Raw genomic sequence first — 22,564 nt, 5'->3', positions numbered from 1 at the left:
GGCCGCAGACCCGGAAGTCCTGGTTTCAATTCCCAGGTCGGGCCAATAAAAAGTTATTGGGTTTTTCTTTCAGAAAATTCTCAGTAGTAGCCCGGAGTCTGGAAGTTGGAACTGTGTTCACTTCCGCGCTTGGGAAAGAACGTAAAGCCGTCATAGCAATATGAGAAAGCATCGGATTATGAGAGTTAGGGAATGAAGAGTGCACCTGTGTTTGCGCACACACTTGTGCACTATAATATCTCCTGCGTAGTCGGCTAATCTCTCTTGATATTGGCCGCCGTGGCCGAAATCGGTCTGAGGGACATTATTATTACTTTGTATTATTGTATTTCGGATTGACAGATGATTAGTAGTAGTAACAGCCTGTGAATGTCCCACTGCTGGGCTAAGGCCTCTTCTCCTTTTTTTGAGGAGAAGATTTGGAGCTTATTCCACCACGCTGCTCCAATGCGGGTTGGTGGAATACACATGTGGCAGAATTTCAATGAAATTAGACACATGCAGGTTTCCTCACGATGTTTTCCTTCACCGTCAAGCACGAGATGAATTATAAACACCAATTAAGCACATGAAAATTCAGTGAAGCTTGGCCGGGTTTGTGGGGATCATCAGTCAAGATTCACGCGTTCTAACCTCTGAGCCATCTCGGCTGAGTGACCCAGTGTAATTACAGGTAGAAGGGACAAAACATCATAATTCCCAAAGTTGGTAGTGCATTGGTCATATGTGAGATATTTAATATACCTTACAGTACCAATGTCTTTAGGCAATGGTGGCCACTTACAATCAAGGGGCATATTTGTCAGTCTCCCTAAGTATTTGAAATGAATATTTATATAATAGTCAATAAAGTTATCACATACGCCCATATACCAGAGTGCCAGTACTCAGAACTCAGAAATATAAGCCATTTATTAGACTGTCAATTCATCTTAGATCCCATGATTACATAATTACATTAACTCACTCGCCTATGAAACTGAAACATAGCAATACAAAATATTTTTGTGGTGGTGGAGCAATTGGTATAGGTGAGTGGTACCCAATCAAACAAGCCTGTATGAAAGTGACCCGGTACATGTGTTTCTTCTCAAGAGTTGCATGAGATCCAAATTGCATTACAATAAAATACAATCTATTTTACTCATAGACAAATTAAGGCGTTGATTAAGCAGGCCAACGTTGCCTAAAGTAAAACTCGAAACATAAAAAAAGTCTTGCCTTGTCCAGATTGAACAGCTTCCAATTGACCACATAAATAACCTTTTGTCTATAAAATTTGGATTTAAGTATGTGCTTTATAAAAAAAATTAAGATTAACTAAATCTATTAGGAAGACGAATATCTTAAGAAACAATTCATATTTACATGCATTATTTAGCACAACGACTTGAATTTTGAAAATATAAGCAGTTTTTTTATTTTTTATAACAGCACAAATTATTTCATACTATAAATATTGGCACCCGTGTGGTACAGCCCCGAACGCTCCCTAAAGTCGGAGGGGTGAGGTAGGAGATACATTTATATATTGTTATATAGCATTCGACTGCGGTATTAGTCGAGAACACTCTTCCAAGCCTGAATGTCGTTAAATATCTCACCCTATCTTAGTACCAGTACCGGCCCAAAAATTGTGAAATCGTTTCATGTGCGAATATACAAAGAGACCAACAATAAACGAGTAACCGTTTGTGTTTATTTGAGTGCGGTGTAAATCAAAGTGGAGTGATGACGTTACATGCCTTGCCGGCAACCAGTTACATGATAGAAGAACAAAGGTTTAAAAGTATCGAAACAGAAACGAAAAGTATGCCATCATTAGTTTTTCGGAATCGGTAAGTTCATATAATTCAATCGGGAGAAATGTAAATCGATATCAACTGCGGCGTGGTAACTACGCAACACTATCGATCCGTTTGACATATTGTGACGTAACACAGACTACGTTTTGTTTTGACTAACGAATTGACAGTTTGTAATTTCACTTTCAATTTTGTTTTCACAGAGTTTGTTTATGTTTTATGATGCTCATGTTCTAAAATTATTGTTATAATTTTTGTTATGATTAAAAATTTAACACTTTTATATTTTTTATAAGTAATTTAAGTCAAATATTATAAATGAATAATATATTAGATTAAATTACGAGTTTTGCGTTTATTTTAATTTTAAGCTGCATATAAAATTACAAAAAAGAATATCTTGTTGAGTTAAAATTATAGTATATAATAAAGAGAAAGTAAAACGTTTGTTTTAGTAAAATTAAAACAAAAATATAATTTTTATATTCGATTATATACCAGTCAATCTTTTTAATTTTCGTTCACTTTAGATTACAACACAGAATTAACTTTACTTATAACAAAAACGGAACGAATAGAAGGTAACGTCACGTTTCCGGCGGCCATTATGCGTGAATTATAATGCGGCTAAATTTAGTCGGCGGCAAGTGACGTGTTCTTTACTTAGAAACAGGGGTACTTCTATATTGTGCTACAGAGGGTTTCGGTGACACTTCTAGTTACTCAATTGACTTCTTAGATTTTGCCAGCATTCAGCAATCATTCTGCCATTGTGAAGGAGGCGTTTTCGCTGATTTCTTTTGCGCTGCGCAATTACTCGCGAGAATCAACGGCCCGACCGTGTTTTTGTTTCAACGTTTTGTAAAGGCTTAACTACGTTTTATCAAGATGACCAAGTTGATACAACAGTTAAATTTTACTAGTAGTAATTACTACGACGTCGCTGGCATTGTCTTCGAACCTGAGACTTTGAAAGCGAAGACCTATTAGTGAGTACTATATTATTTATATTTAGTTTTGTGTATGTTATATAAGAATATTTTTAGTTTTTCTTCACTTAAGAAAGTATAAATTACGATTAGCATTATACAGTTCTGTCCTTCATCTAATGTGATACGTCATCAACATCGCACCATTGCTGATTAACAAAGTACCTTCGCTTAACGAACAAAAAAAATAAGGTTATGGTAGAACACTTTCAATAAAGAAATGTATTTAATAATCAATTCTAAAAAGTTAAATATATCACACGCGTCGGTTAAATAAAGATTGCTTAGTTTCAATATGTAGGTATGGTTAATTAAACAAACTGCTAGGGTAGGGTCTACAATCTAGATAGTTCGATTTTACATAGTTAAATAAAAAATTCAAATTGCATAATTATGCTAAAATTTAATTGTATATTTATGTTGCTAGTAATGTGACAGTCATTTTGATTTCATTATTTAAAACATTCTAAACAGTAGTGTTCTATTAATGAGGAAAAATTATATTTAAAACTATTTTTCAACAATAACAATGGCTTCAATCCTGTTGTATAAAATAAGTTTATTATTACACCATAATGCTTATAAACTTTTGTCATTTCTTAAATCTTACCTGTAAATTGAAAATATTTAAATACAGAGGTGACTTGGATGGGTTATATTAATGAAAAAAATATAAACAAACAAATCACCATAACATATGCCTATTAAGAAAATGTTGGTTAGTTAGAAAGTAACTGTTATAAGAGTGTATGAATCATTGTTTAACAAAAGAATGGATGGATGCTTCATGCCACCACTAGAAAAGCTGCAAAACAATTTGTATTATTAATTATCCTTATACTTATTGTTGGCTATTTACTATACACAGGCAAGAGCATATCTGCTGGGATCCTCTATAATAATATAAAATCGATTGTCCGTTGGCCATAATTCCTTTTATAACAAAACAATAATGTTAATAAATTTGGTACTATATAATCAAGTTCTTGTTGTACTGAGATATCTGCTTAGATTAATTTATTACACTGAAGCAAAGTATACATGTAATTCTTCCTAATTATTGTCAATGTGGTTTTTTTTTTTTTAAAATAGGTAGGCAGACGTATATTAACCATCCTCAGCTGAGATGTTATGTCCCTTGTGCCTGTAAATATACTGGCTCACTTACCTAGAAATAAACAATACTAATTATAGCTTTTAGGAGTAGAGTATTAGAGTAAAATATTTTTAACACTGAACAGCTTTCCGGGCCAGCAAAATCTGTAAATCTAGCCATAAGAAATTTAGGTCTGATTCTGAGGTAATCACAAATAATAAGGAGACATTGTTTTCTTAAAGCAAATTTCTAATTTACAACAAATTTAAAGTATTCGATATGTGCCTAAAATCAAAATATATTTTATTAGAATGAACTTTATTTAAACAATGGAATATGCTCTTGATAAATTTTTCCATCAGTTTTGATATTAGAATATGACATTAATAGCCTCATCAAAAAGGCTTATTAGAGAAATGTCAAGTGAAAATCATATTTAAATAGAACTGTATAAGGTTGTGAATTGTGTACAAATTTTATGTTTATAGTCTTTTATTTGGTTCAATTAATGCTGATTTGACCTTGTATCAAGTAGGTTTTAGAATGTATGAGTTACGTACATGTATATACATAGACTTGCACACATTTATGAGATGATAATTTTGCATATGTGTGTGTTATATTGTTGTAATTTCCTTAATTTATTAAACAATTCGATGACTATTTTATTAAAGATATTGAGTACAAGCAGAGCGGTAACTATCCGTTTTATATATATGTACATATTTTATACATTGTCATATAATATATTAAATTTTTTTTATCTCATTTGATATTTTCAACCAACCTAGACTTTATAGTTCTAGAAACATCTTTTTACTGTTTAGTGTTACTGAGAATTTCTTTTATCGGGGCTTGAACCCAAAATCTCGAGATCTACAACCTCATAGATAAACCACTAAACCAAAGAAGTAGTTGATTGTGCTGGAGATTACACTTACATTGTAAAGCACATATATTAGGTAACAATTTACACGACAATAAGATCTCATGGTTATTATTGCGCAGATAATGTAAGAATGATGTTCCCTTTTACAATGCTAATTTTTAAGGTTAAAGGTGATGGCTTTATTCATTTGTCTATTTATGGTTTTAAAAAAAAATCTAGCCAAATAGGTAATCTTTATAAGATAGCATTAAATTTTATTTTTCCATTTTCGAAATTGAAATATTTATTTATTTTAAATATAATATTTATTTCTTTGTTAACCAATAATTGGGACAATTTTTTATTAGTATTATTCATGAATGACAAAGGTTACACTACACTGTGTTACAGTGTTATGTTTTTTTTATTCGTTTTTCGTACGTTTTGCGGAAAATACATATATAATATAGAAATACCTATATACAATGAGTGTCAGAATTTATTGAATTTATAACATCTTATACCATTCACTATATGAAATGATTGGTGAGCTCATATTATTGCATAATGATACTTGCAGGAAAATTCCCAATACGTATACTATGTATAGTGTATACAACTGTTTGAGGTTATGTTTCATACATATAACGGTCCATAATATGACGTACGATATAAGAAAAGAATATGAATGTCAAAACTTTCCATGTTAGCTTTCATTTGTATTATATAGTAATGTTTCCTTGTAGTTTTGGATAATAATAGTGTGGCCTATGCGCTAAAAGGATCAAAGTACGTTATTAAGTAAAATGTGATAACTATATTTGTTTAATGTATTAGATAGGCAGACTGGAAGTGGGGTTGGACTATGGACGCAAACACTAATAATATTAACCATTCCATACACAGCCAATGCGTCATCTTTCATCGCAGAAACCTTACCGTACCTAGTAAATGATTGGAAGTAATAAAAAAAAATATATGAAAATAGATTGCTTTGTTACTTAAGTTATTAATTTCAAGGCGTAATTAATTCCACATCTTTATCAGAAGTGTTTTATTTAAACAACTAAAGGATTACATTCAACGACGAATCGTAATTGAATATGATAGTGATATTTGAGCTGTAAAACTATGTTTGTTTATGCTTCATGTGGCTTAAATATCATAAAATTATGCAAATATTTAATGCTTTAATTTTCTACAAATGTGACATAGTTTATTCATATTATAATACTTAAACGTTTTTACAATATGTAAAAATTTAATCATAATTTTTGAAATTCAATTTACATTAAAAAAAAACTCGTCGCTTCCTTAAATTATTCATTTCAAACAATCTGGTATTTTAAAATCTTACATGGCTGTATCAAGAATTCCTTGACCGCGCCTCGTTCACAAAATTAAAAATAAACGTAAACATTTCTTGCGCCAATTTGCTCACGTGATTTTTGTTTATTTGGGTTGGTCACTATTTATCTATTCACGATAGTGAATTGCAAATGGCGGATTATGAACAGCTGATTTTTATATATGAAAGCGAAAACGTAAACCAGTTTTTTATTGGTACCTAATCAACTTTTGATTTTTTTATTTGTATCATTATTCTTCTGTTTTTTGTAATATTTGCTTTTTTATTTTTTTATATTAAAAAAAAAAAATGTATGTGAGTATTTCAAAAGATACGTCACCCATTTTTATGTTTTTTTTTTTATCTACAATTAATACGTGAAGGAACGGTAAATATGTGGAATTACGGCTCCAGCTCAAAATGCCTTATAAAATTTTCCATACATGATTTTTTGATTGAAAACCATTGTTACAGTGGGGGGAAGTCTTCAAAAGAAAAAAACCCTCTTTTATACTAAAATCACAATCGAATTTCGATCAATGGCCTACTAATATTCTTTTATGCAAACTTATGAATATAATAATTGTTTTTTTTTATTGATACTATAAATTATACTTAATCTTTTTTAATTTGCGTTTTATCAATGTCGAATTAAAAGAACTTGAATATTTCTCTTTAAGTACTTATTGTTTTCAGATTAGATTATAAACTTACTTCTAATTATATGCATGCCCTTGACAGAATAGAAGAAAAGTGTTTTAATGTTGCTATAGTAAAATTAAAAAACATTATTTCACTTTATACTTTTATGAAAGTTTTTTTCTAATGTTTAATTACATAAAGATCCTCTTTTAAACTGCATTATAAAAGCTTGGATATATAATAATATACAAATTTCTTTGACATATTTTATATTAACAATAAATATCTCTCTCTCGTCGTCTCTCGCTCGTCTGGGTAGGTATCACCCACTCATCAGATATTCTACCGTAAAACAGCAATACTTGATATTGTTGTGTTTCGGTTTGAAGGGTGAGTGAGCCAGTGTAATTACAGGCACAAGGGACATAAAATCTTAGTTCCCAAGGTTGGTGGCGCATTGGCTATAAGCGATGGTTGACATTTCTTACAATGCCAATGTCTAAGGGCGTTTGGTGACCACTTACCATCAGGTGGCCCATATGCTCGTCCACCTTCCTATTCTATAAAAAAAAAAATCTTAAATGTCATTTTTTTAATCTTAATGCTTTGTTAAATTTTTTAACACTAAAACAGATAAAAATATCAAACTAGACTATATTTTTTTTTAATCTATGGTGTGTTTATAATTGAATATAACCCTTGTAATAAATACTTTTTGAATATCTCTATTATAGTATTATGATATAAATGTATGATATGTGAAATTAATTTATATAAAATTCAAATATATGGCATCGTGTCAAAATGTCGTAAGCCCTTGGCGAGAAAGGCGGCTCGAGAATGTATTTGCTATTTAGAAACTGTTGCTAATCCTGGTTCGTAATGGTCTTATTTTAGGTTAACTACAAATCGGTTTTATCGATAAATTCATACGATAAACTCTGTAAATAGTGACGATTTATTAAAATTAAACAACTGGGTTAGAAAAAAAAATACGTCAATAATTTTCGATGTAAAAACTTTTTGGAATGTCAAGTATGTACTGGTTAATAATAATATTATTTTTTATTGTAAATGTAAGCATAGATACGGCATGTTTTAAAAAACATGTATGTATGTGTAGGATGCCGTTATCCGCATTGCAGTAAAGGCGATTAAACTACGTATTCTCCTGTGAATCGAACGCGAAATGTCGGGCTTGTCGTTTTAAGGTTAAATTGCAAGTAAAAAAAAAGTAGTTAAATTAAGTGCGTGCGGTTCAAATTACGCGACAGAAGTGAAAGTCGAAAATGTTACTCGGAAACGTTTCACTCAACGTTGCAAACAACTTTAGAAGTCTTCGAAACAATTTTTTTAAGAACTTTTTTATATCTGTTACAGAATTCAGATAATTTTAAGTGATTTTTTTTAGATAAATTTATTTATTCTATATCATTATCATATCTTTGGTAACCTCAATGAACTTGAACGATAAATGAATGTCATTTAAGTTTTATATACCAAGAAAAAAAAAAATACAAAATGGCGGTCTTAGGGCTAAGATCCCCTTTAGATAACTTGTTATTGGGAAGATGATAAACTTTCATAGTTGCGTACGATCGCTCGTAAAGCAAGTAGGTATAGAGTTGGTATATAATCATATCGCAAGACATTTTGACAAAAATTTTTTAAGATCATATAAAAATTGACATTGGCTTAATTATTTACGACCGAAACGGATGCACCAACAGCCATAAAAGAAAAAAAGAACAAAAAAAAAAATTCCAATAATTACTAGTTATGAAGTCAAATTTTAAAATCATTTTTATAAAACATCAAAAAGAATGCCATTGGCTGAATGATTGTGAGCTAAAGTTTTAGCACACATAAAGCCAAAAAAATTAGATTTCAATAACTGTTAAAAACTTAAATATCGTAATATTGTGGATATAACATTTTGAAATCTTGCGAATAGCTTTGATAATTATATTTTAATATTTTTATAAAACTTAAAATAATACCTTAAACAACTAGGTCTTACAAGCCATTTTGAATTGTCATTTTGCAATGCTAATTTTAATATAAAGAACCTACCTAGGATAACGCGCAAAAAACTTACTATTTACTCTTGCTATGTATGTATGTACATTAACACATACAAACTGCCAAGCTGTTTTATCATCTATATATAATACTTTTTAGTATACGAAGTCGAGATGGCCCAGTGGTAAGAAGGCGTGAATCTTAACCGATGAACGTGGGTTCAAACCCGGGCGAGCACCTCTGAATTTACATGTGCTTAATTTCTGTTTATAATTCATCTCGTGCTTTTCGGTGAAGGAAAACATCGTGAGGAAACCTGCATGTGTCTAATTTCATCGAAATTCTGCCACATGTGTATTCTACCAACCCGCACTGGAGCAGCGTGGTAGAATAAGCTCCAAACCTTCTCCTCAAAAAAGGGAGAGGAGGCCTTAGCCCAGCAGTGGGACATTTACAGGCTGTTACTGTAAGTATACAAGAAATAGGTTGTTCGTTTTTAACATGACTTTTAATTGCTTTCTTTTGCTGTGGTAGGTAAATGAGAATGGTTTAGTTAAACTTATGTATTTTTATATTTAATTTTTTTTTTAATATCCTGGGACATTTTTCACACACGCCACCTGATCCCAAATTAAGCTTGTACAGAGCTTGTGCTATGGAAACCAGACAACTGATATACTACATATACTACTTTTCTTTAGTAAAATCATCATCAGATATTCTACCGCAAAACAGCAGTACTTGATATTGTTGTGTTCCGGTTTGAAGGGTGAGTGAGCCAGTGTAATTACAGGCACAAGGGACATAAAATCTTAGTTCCCAAGGTTGGTGGCGCATTGGCTATAAGCGATGGTTGACATTTCTTACAATGCCAATGTCTAAGGGCGTTTGGTGACCACTTACCATCAGGTGGCCCATATGCTCGTCCTCCTTCCTATTCTATAAAAAAAAAAAAAAAAATACATACTTATATAGATAATTACACCCAGACTCAGGACAAACAGACATGTTCATGCACACAAATTTCTGTCCTGGGTGGGAATCGAACCCACAACCTTCGGCGTGAAAGGCAAATATCTACCAACCACGCCAACCGGCTCGTCAAACAAATGTATAAATGTGACAAAACTTTAAATCATTTAAATGGTTAATATTTCTCAAAATATCGATGTTTTTTATCGTAATCGTACAACACTAGAATATAATTATCTAAAGAGAAAGTACGACGTATTTGGCAAAGTCTCGACGTAAACATTTGTTATCTGGCAAATGTTGGTGTTGCTATATTTAATTATTTGAATTATATTTATGATATAATTGTTTTGACAAGATTACATTAAATCTTATTGTGTATTAAAATGCAAGTGCTTTGTTTTTGTTCGTGTTATATTGTCGCGTATCGTTATTATAATTAAATACCGGAAAATATAATTAATATTTCTTTTTTTTTTATTTTGTTAGGTAGGCACACACTGGCGAATAGGCGACCTGTTAAGTGGTCATCACTGCCAAAATTAACTTATCCCTGACATCGCTATTGCGTCAACAATCTTATATTAAATAATACATATATACAGCATCCATAAGTAAAACTTGATATAAAGAAAATCTCGAACTGTTATTTTTTTTAAATAGAACACCAAATCATACAAATCAATGTAAATAACTCACTCAATGACTCTTAAAAATCAAACATTTGAACACTTTCAACAAATCATTATTCGCGCTAATGATGAATCAATTACTTTACCTTTCTGTTCAATAACAAAATGGCGGTTTTATATTAGCGCGCGTTTTTCTTTCTTTTTTTTTTTTAACAACGCTGTTGTATGGGCCAAGGAATCTCCTTATATATATATATATATATATATATATATATATATATATATATATATATATATATATATATATATATCACAGTACACTTCTTCGAGATATAATATAAGTAGGAGAATGGGCAAATGGATGAATGTAAGTGATCACCGTCGTCCATAGACATTGGCGCTGTAAGAAATTTCAACTACACCAAACTTGGGAACAAAGACGTTTTGTCTCTTGTGACCGAAACACAATACAGAGTATTGTAATTTTGCGGTAGAATATTTGATGATTTGGTAGCACTACCTAGATGGGTTGCAGAAAGATCTACCACCAAGTAAATTATATTGTGTTATTTTTTGTATAAATAAAATAGTAAAGCAACAGATTGTAAATGTTCCACTTTCCAGGCAAAGGCCTTCCCTCTTAAGGTTTAAAGCTTATTAATTTATAACGATAAAATTTTTTTATCGAAATCGACAATTGACAATAATTTATACAAGAAAATAAAAATATACTAACTGTTTCTATTTTTAAGTCTTATTTTTCGAAATAGTAATAACATTGTCATACAGACGCCCGGATGCTATTTATTATTAATGTTTTGTAGAGATTTTGGCGCGGTATTTGGTACACGATCGTTTATTTTTTTTTTCTATTTATTCCATCGCGATAATGTTTTGTCTTTTACGTTGTTAGTTCTATTTTTAAATTTTGGCAGAGATCTTGATTTGATTTTCGAATCCAGATGTGTTTATGCGTATCAGTATCGCAGAGGACTCCTTCTTGAACGGACGTATATATTGTAATATGCTGTATATGGCATATTGCAGAATCGAAATTATTTATAGAAAAATACCATCGAGGAATCGTTTTAAAATCAATTAATTATCATTTATCGTTTTATTATAAAAAAAACATTCCAGTCTGTGATTTTTGTGATTTATTAAAGTATTTAAATAATATATAAATATTTACTGTTTGCTTGGAATTTAAAAAAAAAACTTATTTTAAAGATGGTCATCAAACTTATCCGGTGAGTGTCTTGGGTATTTTTTTCTAATTTTTTTGAATGACAAAGTATTTTTCATCTGTGCTTTTTTGTTGTATTAGGTACTTGGAATCGCCAGTTGGCCATCAACCTTGGCAACTAAGATGTTATGTCCCTTGAATCCTTATATCCCTATAATATTAAGAATGCCTTTTAGCGTAATATTAGTATTAGTAATGTCCTTAGGCCGTTTTAGTATAAAAAAAATATTATTTATTTTTAAATGATTTTGAAAATAAAAATATGGTTTTCATTTTGTTCAAAAATGTACATTAGCCCTTTGAGCACCAGGGTCCTATAAGGCAATTCTGTAAGAACAAACTCGAAACCCACCGCAGAAAACAGTCGTGAAACGTCAAAGTGTTTCGCGACATTGACCATAATAATAATAATATTTCAAGAATACACGCGTCAAAATAGTATATCACTTAAAGTTGCTTGTTAACATTTCACGGGTGAGTGAGATGAGTTCATACAGAATACCATAACGGACTTCAGATGTAATATTGAGCGCCTGTAATTTTGTTTATAATTAAGGATGATACAAGATTAAAGTCAAAAGTTTCTATTCGTGTTATCTCCGATAATTTTATCGCTAAGAGCTGTTCCATTATGGCGGTTGAAGTGGATAATGCGTTTTCTGTTTATGTTGGCCTTGCACCTCGTTGATCTATCTGGTGGTTGGTGTAAAACGAAATAGATAATAATAATAATTTCCTGGGACATCCATCACTCCCGGCCATCTGATCCCAAATTAAGCTTGTACAGCTTGTACTATGGAAACCAGATAAGTGATATACTACATATACTATTTATCTTTTGTAAATACATACTTATATAGATAATTACACCCAGACTCAGGACAAACAGACATGTTCACGCACACAAATATCTGTCCTGGGTGGGATTCGAACCCACAACCTTTGGCGTGAAAGGCAAGCATCCACCAACCACGCCAACCGGCTCGTCGTAGATCCCAGAATGTAACGATTTATAGAATCAGATATAATATGGTTACTTGGTGGCAGGCAATTGACCGGCAGGGTACCACCCATTCATCACATACTAACTACCACAAAACAGCAATACTTAGTATTTATGTCTTTTGGATTGACAATGTAAGGGATTTTTTATATTTTTTACAGTGTCAATCTCTATGGACGATGTTGACCACTTACCATCAGGTGACCTATTTGCCAGTCAGTCGATTTTAAAAATAAAAAACGCGTTAGTAAATATTTATTACGAACGCCATTTTGCCACTAACCTTGGGAACAAAGTAGTTATGTTTCTTGTGCCTCGTGCACAAATATGCTCGAATGGCCTTTTTTTTTAACGCTGGAAAAACGCATTACGCGTTTCAACCACGGGAACAGTGGGGGGGGGGGGGTATGTGGGTCTCGCCGGTGTCCAAGGCGCCGAGTGCACCCCGAACATCGGAATACCCACTAAGGCCTCTGCCTCGAATTTTGCGGGCAGCGGGGCGGCGGCGGCGGCGGCGCGGCAGCGGGGCGGGCAACGCATACCTGTTCTCCAAACCAGCGGGCAGATCGCGCGGCACTATAGCGGTGTAGTGTTGTGTTCATGGTTGTGTTGTCGAGATATTTGTTTTTATTCGCGAACGAAATGTCTGAAAAACGGCGACATCTTTTTGATTCAAATTTATTCCTAACGCTCGATTTATTGTGGGCAAAAGAAGAAGTGGATCCCTACTATAGGGCAAGGAAAATAAATGGCGAGTTTTATCGAAATTATGAAGAACAGAGACAAAATCCCGACAAATTCTACGACTAATAATTGGTTAATTATTCTTCTATTTTTATGGTTCACATCTTTGCTGTTCCATATGGGTGTCCTCTCAAAGATTACCGAAATAATTAGCTCTTGCACGTCCGAAGACATTTTGATACGTCACAAAAAAAATGTACAACACTATACCTACAATGCAGACGCGCAACGCGGGCGGTCACCGCTTGACTGGAGTGCACCGCTCGTTGCCCGCCCCCGCGCCGCTCCTGCACCGCTGTATTCGAGGGCCGGTCCATTTGATTATACGCGTAAGATCCTGCCGCTCCCGCGCCGCCGCCGCCGCCGCCCCGCTGCCCGCGAGATTCGAGGCAGAGGCCTAAAAAACTAGCGGTACCCGTTCCGTCTTAACGAGGAGCGCCACGGGATCGCTTTCGCATGCTATCGTGAAATGCTCGAATGGACTTGCGCAAAGCCCTACCGCCAAGTAAATTTTAACAGTAAGAAAACTCATTGTTCCATGATCGCATACTTATTCATAATTGCAGGTATTAATCACTAATTGCAGGATAAAAATATAATATTATAGTAGATGCGGTCGGTGCGTGGTGGTGTTTATTAATAATAAAAAAACATATCCAGATCGGCAGCCATTTATTATATCTCTTCACTTCAACAACTCTATTTGCCGCCCTTTTAATACACCATGTTGCCAACTTAAAAATATTAAAAAGACAGTTACCACTTAAAAAAATATCACGTAATATTTATTTATTAATTATAACGGAAATCAATGAAACATGGGAAAACAAAATAACATAAATTAAATATACTATTAATATGAAATATTTATCAATCCCCTTAAATCACAAATTGCAGGTAGTTTAGAAAGGTTTATTACAATATTTCTTAATTATTCTGACACATGCGTTACCTATTCCGATCGGAGTAGGAATAAAGGTACACAAACCGTAGATTTACAAATTGCATGCGATTTTCTAATTGTTCTGCTGTATTACGGACTATAAACAGTTCTTGATTAATTTACTTTTATTTATAATATAACACTATTCTACTTTACTAGTTATAACCATATTAATTTAACTTTCGAAGTTCCGTTTACAAATTCGCGGACTTTGAGGAACGCCATTTTTTCGCGAATCCATAGTGAATGTCATAGATTATTCAAGTTCTCGACCAATCATATCGCGTCAATTGCTATCGATGACCATCATATCGGTGCCAAAGTTGTTTATTTGGGTTTACTCCTCTTGTGGTTGGAATAGGCTATATTTGTTTATGTAACCGTACAGTAACAGCCAGTTAATGTTCCACTGCTGGGCTAAGGCCTCCTCTCCCTTTTGAGGAGAAGGTTTGAAGCTTATTCCACCACGCTGCTCCAATGCGAGTTGATAGAATACACATGTGACATGATTTCAATCAAATTAGACACATGCAGGTTTCGTCACGATGTTTTCCTTAACAGCACGAGATGAATTATAAACACAAATGAAGCACATGAAAATTCAGTGGTGCTTGCCCGGATTTGAACCCACGATCATCGGTTAAGATTCACGCGTTCTAATCACTAGGCAATCTCGGCACTATCCTATGTTTATGTACTTAACAATAATGTAATCGATTACAACGTTATCTATATTATTTATATGTATAATCGCTAAGTGCGCTGTGGAGTGCGAAATCTTGTCTATCAACTCCAGGGGCCTTACAGCATATTAATAGCTTTGTTCTGCGTTTTTATATAACATAAGCGAGTCCCGTCCGTTTTTGTCCTGTCCGATACGACGGCAATCCGAAACGACCGGATAGAGTTCAGGTGCAATACAGGACCAATAGGTTTACGTGTTTTCCGAGGCACGAATATTTCTTAGTATCAATCACTGAACGACGGTGACCATTTAATATCATGTGGCCCATCAGCCAGACCGCCTACTACTACTAACTTTGTGTTTCGTTAACAGTGGCGATGGCGCGTCCCTGAACGCGGCCGGTAGCAAGCGCACAGCTTTGTCGGCGTCCGACGCCGAGTGTTTTTCGCTGTGCCTGGGCGCCGGGCCTCTGTGGTGAGTATATTAACGATTATTTTACAAAATACATGATGATGAAACATAAAATGACTTATACAAAGTTTATAAAGATTTCAAGATTCCTCATAAAAGTTGAATATACAACAGAAATCCTATACTATATTCCAAAAGAAGAAGGAGTAAAGATAAATACACCTTAGATTTCAATATTCCATGCCATTTGCTCATATCTCTGCTGTATTATGTACTACAAACAGTTCCTGATTAATATATCCCTATTTATAATACTGCAATACTCCACTTTTACTTCCAAAGTTCCGACAAAAACTTCGCCAACATTCAAAACGCTATTTGACGAATCCATAATATTTTACCAGAGATATTTTTAGATCGACCAATGATGTCGCGTCAATTGAAGGTCAAAATTGTTTATTTATCTGTACTCCTCTCGCCGCTTTGTTAAAGTTATTCACTATAGTATTATTGTTAATATCACCAGGTGGTCCTGATGTCCCTGCTCATGGCTCGGCACCGCCCGGAGGGGTGAGCAGCGGGGCTTCGAGCCCCGCAACACCGTCCACCCCCATCCACGACGACAACAACCGTAAGATATAATGATTCATAATCGATACGAATGATGCGCTTTTAATGGTTTTTCAGTTCAGTTTTTTTAGTCGACGGTTCGGGTGGAGAATAATTTGTCTCTTCCCATTTTTTGGGAAGGATTTTAGTTTTGTTTTTGAGGGACTATTAATAAAAAGTCAATAGTAACAGTGTTAATGTCCCACAATTTGGCCAAAATTTCCTAACATTTTAGGGGGAAATTCGGAGCGCATTCCATCACGCTTTCCATACGTGTAATAGAATTTCATTCAACACGTTCAGGTTTCCAATAGTTTCCTTCACCTCCGAACACGAGATCTAATTAACATTGTCTAGACAAAATGACCATTTTAGTACTTGGTGATATTTCGCTCTACTGGGACTATACATACAAACTGATGGTTATCTGCTGTTGTAGTTCTAAACTTTCGGTTCAAATCCGCTGAACTATTTCCTGGTACTGTTGGTGCTATTAGTGTAAAGTGACTGCCTTGTTGATGTAGTGATAAGGCCGCTGATCCCGAGATCCTGAGCTCAAACCCCCAGGTCGGGCCAATAAGTTACTAGATTTTCTATCGAAGAATCTCACTAGCAGCCCGGAGTCTGGAAGTTAGAAATGTGTACACGCCCGTGCCTCGAAAAGTACGTAAAGCATTGGTTCTTCGTTTGACCTCTTTTCTGTCGTTTCGAAATATGACAGTGAGGGAATAGAGACTACATCTGTGGTTGCGCACACACTTGTGCACTATAATATTTCCTGTGTAATTTTCTAATCTCACTTAAGATTGGCCGCCGATTTTTATAAGAAATGTATCATTATTATGTAAGTATAATATATTTTGCTTCGCAGGTGACTTGTTGAGCGCCCTTCTATGGGCAAGCGCAAGCTCCCTGAGCAGTAGTGCGGAGAGTTTATCAACTGACTCTGTGCAGACCAACCCCACACTACACCCCGAGCAAAGAGAAGCGGTGAGTTTCGCTGAGTTATATATTTAGTGTTAATGGTGCTTTTTATCTTTTGTGTGTCAGCTAATGGCCCGAACGTCACTACTCGGACAGCTGATTAGTTCCTGCCGGCTTGTTAGTGGGGGGGGGGGAATTCTTGGTGTTTTTTCTACTTTCTCAACCTTCAACATCCACACCGTGAGCCGATGACGGTCAGTTCGCTGGCTAGTTCCACGAGATCAATGGCCCATCTCGTCCAGATAAGTCCCAAGCCACAGAACAACAATAATACTTTGATTAAAAAGCAGAAACCAATGTTATGTAATGTCTGTACAATAGTATACATAACATTATAATTATATACATACATATTATATACTTTAATAGAGTTACTGTTACATTGTTTCCCTCTTTTAAATCTTATTACTTGTATTGGAATTTCTCTAGATTGGAGCAGTTGTGTTGCACCAAAAGGTCGTATGTACCGGTGTGAAATGAGCAGTTTTCAATGAATTTGCATTTGCATTGCTACCTCCTAGATTATTACAAACATATAAACATATTATATGTCGGCAGATTGCAAATTCATATAAAAAAAAATTTACTATGGTGATGAGTGTTACAATATTATTATTTTTCGTAGGTCATCGCTAAGATCTTGGAACGCAAGGACAAACAGCCCGTCAAGATCGAATTCAAGATCTTCCTCACGGAGAATACTGTGACTCGCTGGGAAGCAGTAAGTTTTTATTCATTGTACTAGCAAGACCAGCGTCAGTTTTGTGATCAAAATCCTTCAAAATCTGTGATTCTAACGTACATAATGCCTATTCGAATTATAAGGTTCGTATAAAATATTAAAATTATTAGCCATATTAACTCAATAGGAACCAGTTATTTTGCGATCACAGACAGACACTCCAGTTTTATTTATTTGTATAGACTAGTTGCCGGCCGAGTGTGAGGGGGCAGTTTTTTAGTACCATATTTCCTTTTCCGTACCCCGATGCGTATACAATATTTCACGATGAACGGTTGAGTAGTTAAGGCGTGCAAGCGTAACAAACAAATAAACTAACCTTTGTATTTTATAATAGCAGTTTCGTAATCTACGTTAACATTTATATCAATTTTAATTTTACTACCAAAGTTTCGGTAACAACTTCGTTCAAAGTCATTCGAAACGCCATTTTTACACGAGACCATAATGAATGCCACAGATAATTAATAATCGACCAATGGTAGTGTCAATTCAAGGTCAAAGTTGTTTATTTATTATTAATCCTACCATTGGAATGGGTTATATATAGTTATATAAATATATATTTAGTTCGTATTATGTTTTCGCGTAACGTATCAAGTACAGTTATTATTGGCACTTGCTTGAAGGTTTCTGACATAGTATCAAAATAGCCATTGCAAGGCATTCTATTTGTTAATTACGCTGCGGTCACACTGTTGTCTCATATCGTGAATCAATCCGGCGAACTAACGCAAGCACCTGGTTACACTTTGCGCGTTCTCAGTATGCGTACGTCACGTCTCCAATTTTTTTTCCAGCGTCTAGGTCACCTGAATTATCGCGACGTTTTCAAACTACAAAGTCATATTTTTTGTAAAACGATTTGAAATAGTTCCTCGTAGACTACTGGTGGTAGGGCTTTGTGCAAGCCCGTCTGGGTAGGTACCACCCACTCATCAGATATTCTACCGCAAAACAGCAATACTTGATATTGTTGTGTTCCGGTTTGAAGGGTGAGTGAGCCAGTGTAATTACAGGCACAAGGGACATAAAATCTTAGTTCCCAAGGTTGGTGGCGCATTGGCTATAAGCGATGGTTGACATTTCTTGCAATGCCAATGTCTAAGGGCGTTTGGTGACCACTTATCATCAGGTGGCCCATATGCTCGTCCACCTTCCTATTCTTTAAAAAAAAAAAAAAAAGACAACACGACACATATATTTGCTCGACAATGTGGCCGTAGCATTATAAAGTAAATTGTTTTGCTATGTATTTTTAATATAGTATATTACATAGTAACTAAACACACATCATTCCTTATCAGCTAAGTCAATGACCTAATTACACACAACATCTAACGATAAATAAACGCATTAGATTTCTAATTTTAGAATACAAGATATAATACTAAGTGCTATGCTTACAAGTTGCCTTTTATCTAAAGTGAACGAATTTATGAATATATATATATTTATTTATCCATTATTTATTCATTATTAACATGGTGATAGCAGCTAAAAAACCACTAAGGTTTATATGTGTGCTATCAATATTCTACACTACAAATTTATACATTAAAATACTATCATTATACTACAGATCTAAGTATGTACATACACACTTAAAGTAAACTTAAAAAATATTGCTTTAGTTTAAGCCTAATGTTTTTTTTTTAAATATAATAACATTTAATATGGATATATGGATACATAGGATCTGAGGGTAGCTTGTGAATCCGATTGCTAATTTCTAATAACTACATCAGGAAATTCGGGAATATATTATTCTGTATTAAATTTTTCATTTATAATTGCAGGTAGTGAAGGGCGGTACCATCTATCTCCGCTTACCGGGAGTGTTGCAGTCCGGCAGCAAGGAAAGCTTCATTCTGTTGCTGGACTTCGCTGAAGAACGACTCGGTTGTTCAAAGTGAGTATATAGAGTAGTAGTAACAGCCTGGTCTAGTGGCTTGTTATAAGGCCGCATACCCGGATGTCCTGGATTAAATTCCCAGGTCGGGCCAATAAAAAAGTTATTGGGTTTTTCTGTCAGAAAATTCTCAGTAGCAGCCCGGAGTCTGGAAGTTGGAAGTGTGTACACTCCCGTGCCTCGGAAAGCACGTAAAGCCGTTGGTCCTGCGCCTGAACTCTTTCAGGTCGTGTCGGATTGCCATCCCATCTGATTATGAGAGTTAGGGAATAGAGAGTGCACCTGTGTTTGTGCACACACTTGTACACTATAATATCTCCTGCGTAGTTGGCTAATTTCTCTGGAGATTAGCCGCCGTGGCCGAAATCGGTCTGAAGGACATTATTATTATTATAGAGTAGTAGAAAAGAAAAAAAAAAACAAATTATATAACTTCAAACAGCGTATCACGTGGACCCCTCCACGTGACACCTTCACTTGATGACCCTATATTCAATTAGATTCTTGATTAGAATCTTTACATATATATTTGAAATTCTTTAAAATCGTTTCTTCTTAAATAGATAGCGGAAATTTTGAAAAGATATTTTCTTCTTATTGTTATATATCAAACTATATTGATATACAAATAAACATTTCTAATTTTGTGACTATACCTGACCAAAGACACCTTTGTCGAAACCCTGTTGATAATGAAAATGCTTTGTTTTTTCTTTTGTGGCATTTAATACAAATTAGTTAATATAAATAAATTTATGATATATTACAGTTGTATAATCTGCATTCTGAAAAACCGTTCGGACCGAGCCACACTTCTCCGCACGTTCATGTTCATGGGATTCCAACTTCTACCACCAACGTCACCGCTGATGCAAGACATTAACAATCCGGAATACGTATTCTTGCACTACAACATGCAGTAATTGTCCTTGGTGTTGCCAGGTAATATTATACTACCATTCTAGTAGAAATTATATAAACACTTGAAAAAATAATAATAATAATAATTCGACACATTTTCTTTATTCAACTAGCGGTAGTTTTTCGGTGTCGCCAAGGACAGTTTTTGACAGCTTCGTTTATAATTAAAAGAAAAATATATATGTATAAGTATAATTTTTCGTCATTTTTCTAGTAGATGTAGTTGAGATGTTAAAATTGAAGCTGTCATTTAATTATAATACAGTATTCAAAAAGCACTTTCTCGTTTAAAAATCACATCGGGCTTGCATAGTGGTAACGTTAAGGCGCTAACAAGTCTAGTAATTAGGTATTTAGTATATTCTTATATTATTATGATTAATTAGATAACACTTGTGTTTCTTTTGATTTCTTCAACTAGATTATCGTTTGTAGCAACACTTAGTACTGTCGACCGTTTATATCGTTAAGGAATCAAAGGAAATGTTAGTTGGTAGTTTTTTCTTCTACTATAACAGATTTGAATGATAAAACTATTGTGGTTACCATTCAAAACTGTAATGATAGAATTTATTTCTTTGTTAATTATACTAATTGATATATATTGTCGTCGTGTTTATTCACCCACACCGGGGGTAGAGCGAAAAAAATTAAAAAAAAATTAAAAAAAAAAAATACGAAAAAAGAATAAAAAAAAATGTTTGTAATATTTACAGCTCCAATCCAGATATTAGACAGATGTTTTTGTACATGCGTCTATTAATGAATTTTTTACTTTTTTTTTTTCATAATATTAACCACATTCAAAGTAACCTTTGAAGACGCCGTGTGCACATTTATAAATTACTACCACTTTAAAAAAAAAATCACTTTTGGACGAAATATTAAAGCCGATCACACACGAGACACCCATCTATCTCGATGGTAACTTCTTGATGTGTTGTCAGCAGCGTTAATTGATTACATACACATTTAAAATAATTAGTAAGTAAGAGATTTTGTGTTTCTTTTTCTTCTTTTATTTCATATTATATAATTGTATTAGTTATAACATTTGTCGCTTTATGTTATGATATTAAAATGTATCCATCTAAATTAAATTTTCATTTTTATAACAATAAAACATTTTTATAAATCTGGTTTAAAAAAGAAAACAAAATTAAAATTTATACTTCATCATTCATGTCTTAATGTACTTGGAAAATAAACATATTTCAGTATTAATAAATAAATATATTTGAATTCATAACATAAAGTGTTTCCTGTGAGTGGTTTGTTTGCTCATCAAGCTCGCTCACATGTTTCTTACAGCGGTCTCCTAACAGTATTTGGTTCATCAAAGTATTTCTTCAGTTGGGGCCCTGTTTGTAGTTTAGATATAAGTTTATGTAATAATGGACGATTAATTAAAAATAATCTTAATCATTGCTTGTTTTATTTTAATCAACCTGCTTTTATATGAAAATTTGGGTTTGATAAATACAAATGATAAATTTTAATAATATTTTACTTAATTATTATATTTTTATACTAGCTACTTGTCCTGGCTTTGCACGGGTAGAAAGGGTCTACCTAACCATAACGATTATCATATTTAAGGATATACAAAGAAAATGCTGAAAAAAGTACTAATTCAGAATTGCATTTAATAAGTTCAAATTGGATTCCTGGATGGAGAGTGTATAGTGTCTAGCTGTATACATAATTTTTTTCTAATTGTTGCGTAATTGAAAAGAAATTTTTTGATTTTTCAACTCGAGTAGTCTGGTGTTGATACTCATGATTTAAAAGATAAATTGGTAATAACGTGGCGAAAAAAAAATATAGTAAAAGATTGCCAGTGTTTCTGACTGTGCTTAAGTATTTTTTTTATATATAATATATAGGCACTTTTTTTTAAATAGAATCTCATCTTGCCATAAAATATAACTTTATAGTTACTATAAAAATATATATATTTACCATGACGCAAAGAAACATCTAAACTGAT

General features: G+C 33.6%; 1 protein-coding gene across 1 annotated transcript; it reads left to right on the top strand.

The window, feature by feature from the left end:
• Positions 1-1,581: 1,581 nt before the first annotated feature.
• On the top strand, positions 1,582-21,999 carry LOC126779205 (ornithine decarboxylase antizyme). The gene is given in 8 exon segments (XM_050503121.1): positions 1,582-1,838; positions 15,368-15,469; positions 15,933-15,939; positions 15,941-16,037; positions 16,887-17,005; positions 17,625-17,720; positions 19,541-19,653; positions 20,423-21,999. Coding segments are annotated over 8 exon segments (795 nt in total). The 5' UTR covers positions 1,582-1,731; the 3' UTR covers positions 20,577-21,999.
• Positions 22,000-22,564: the final 565 nt, after the last annotated feature.

This window comes from Nymphalis io, chromosome 28, assembly GCF_905147045.1.
Source record: "Nymphalis io chromosome 28, ilAglIoxx1.1, whole genome shotgun sequence".
NCBI lineage: Eukaryota > Metazoa > Arthropoda > Insecta > Lepidoptera > Nymphalidae > Nymphalis > Nymphalis io.
The sequence above is the reverse complement of the archived record's forward strand: the minus strand, read 5'-3'. Positions and strand labels throughout refer to the sequence as shown.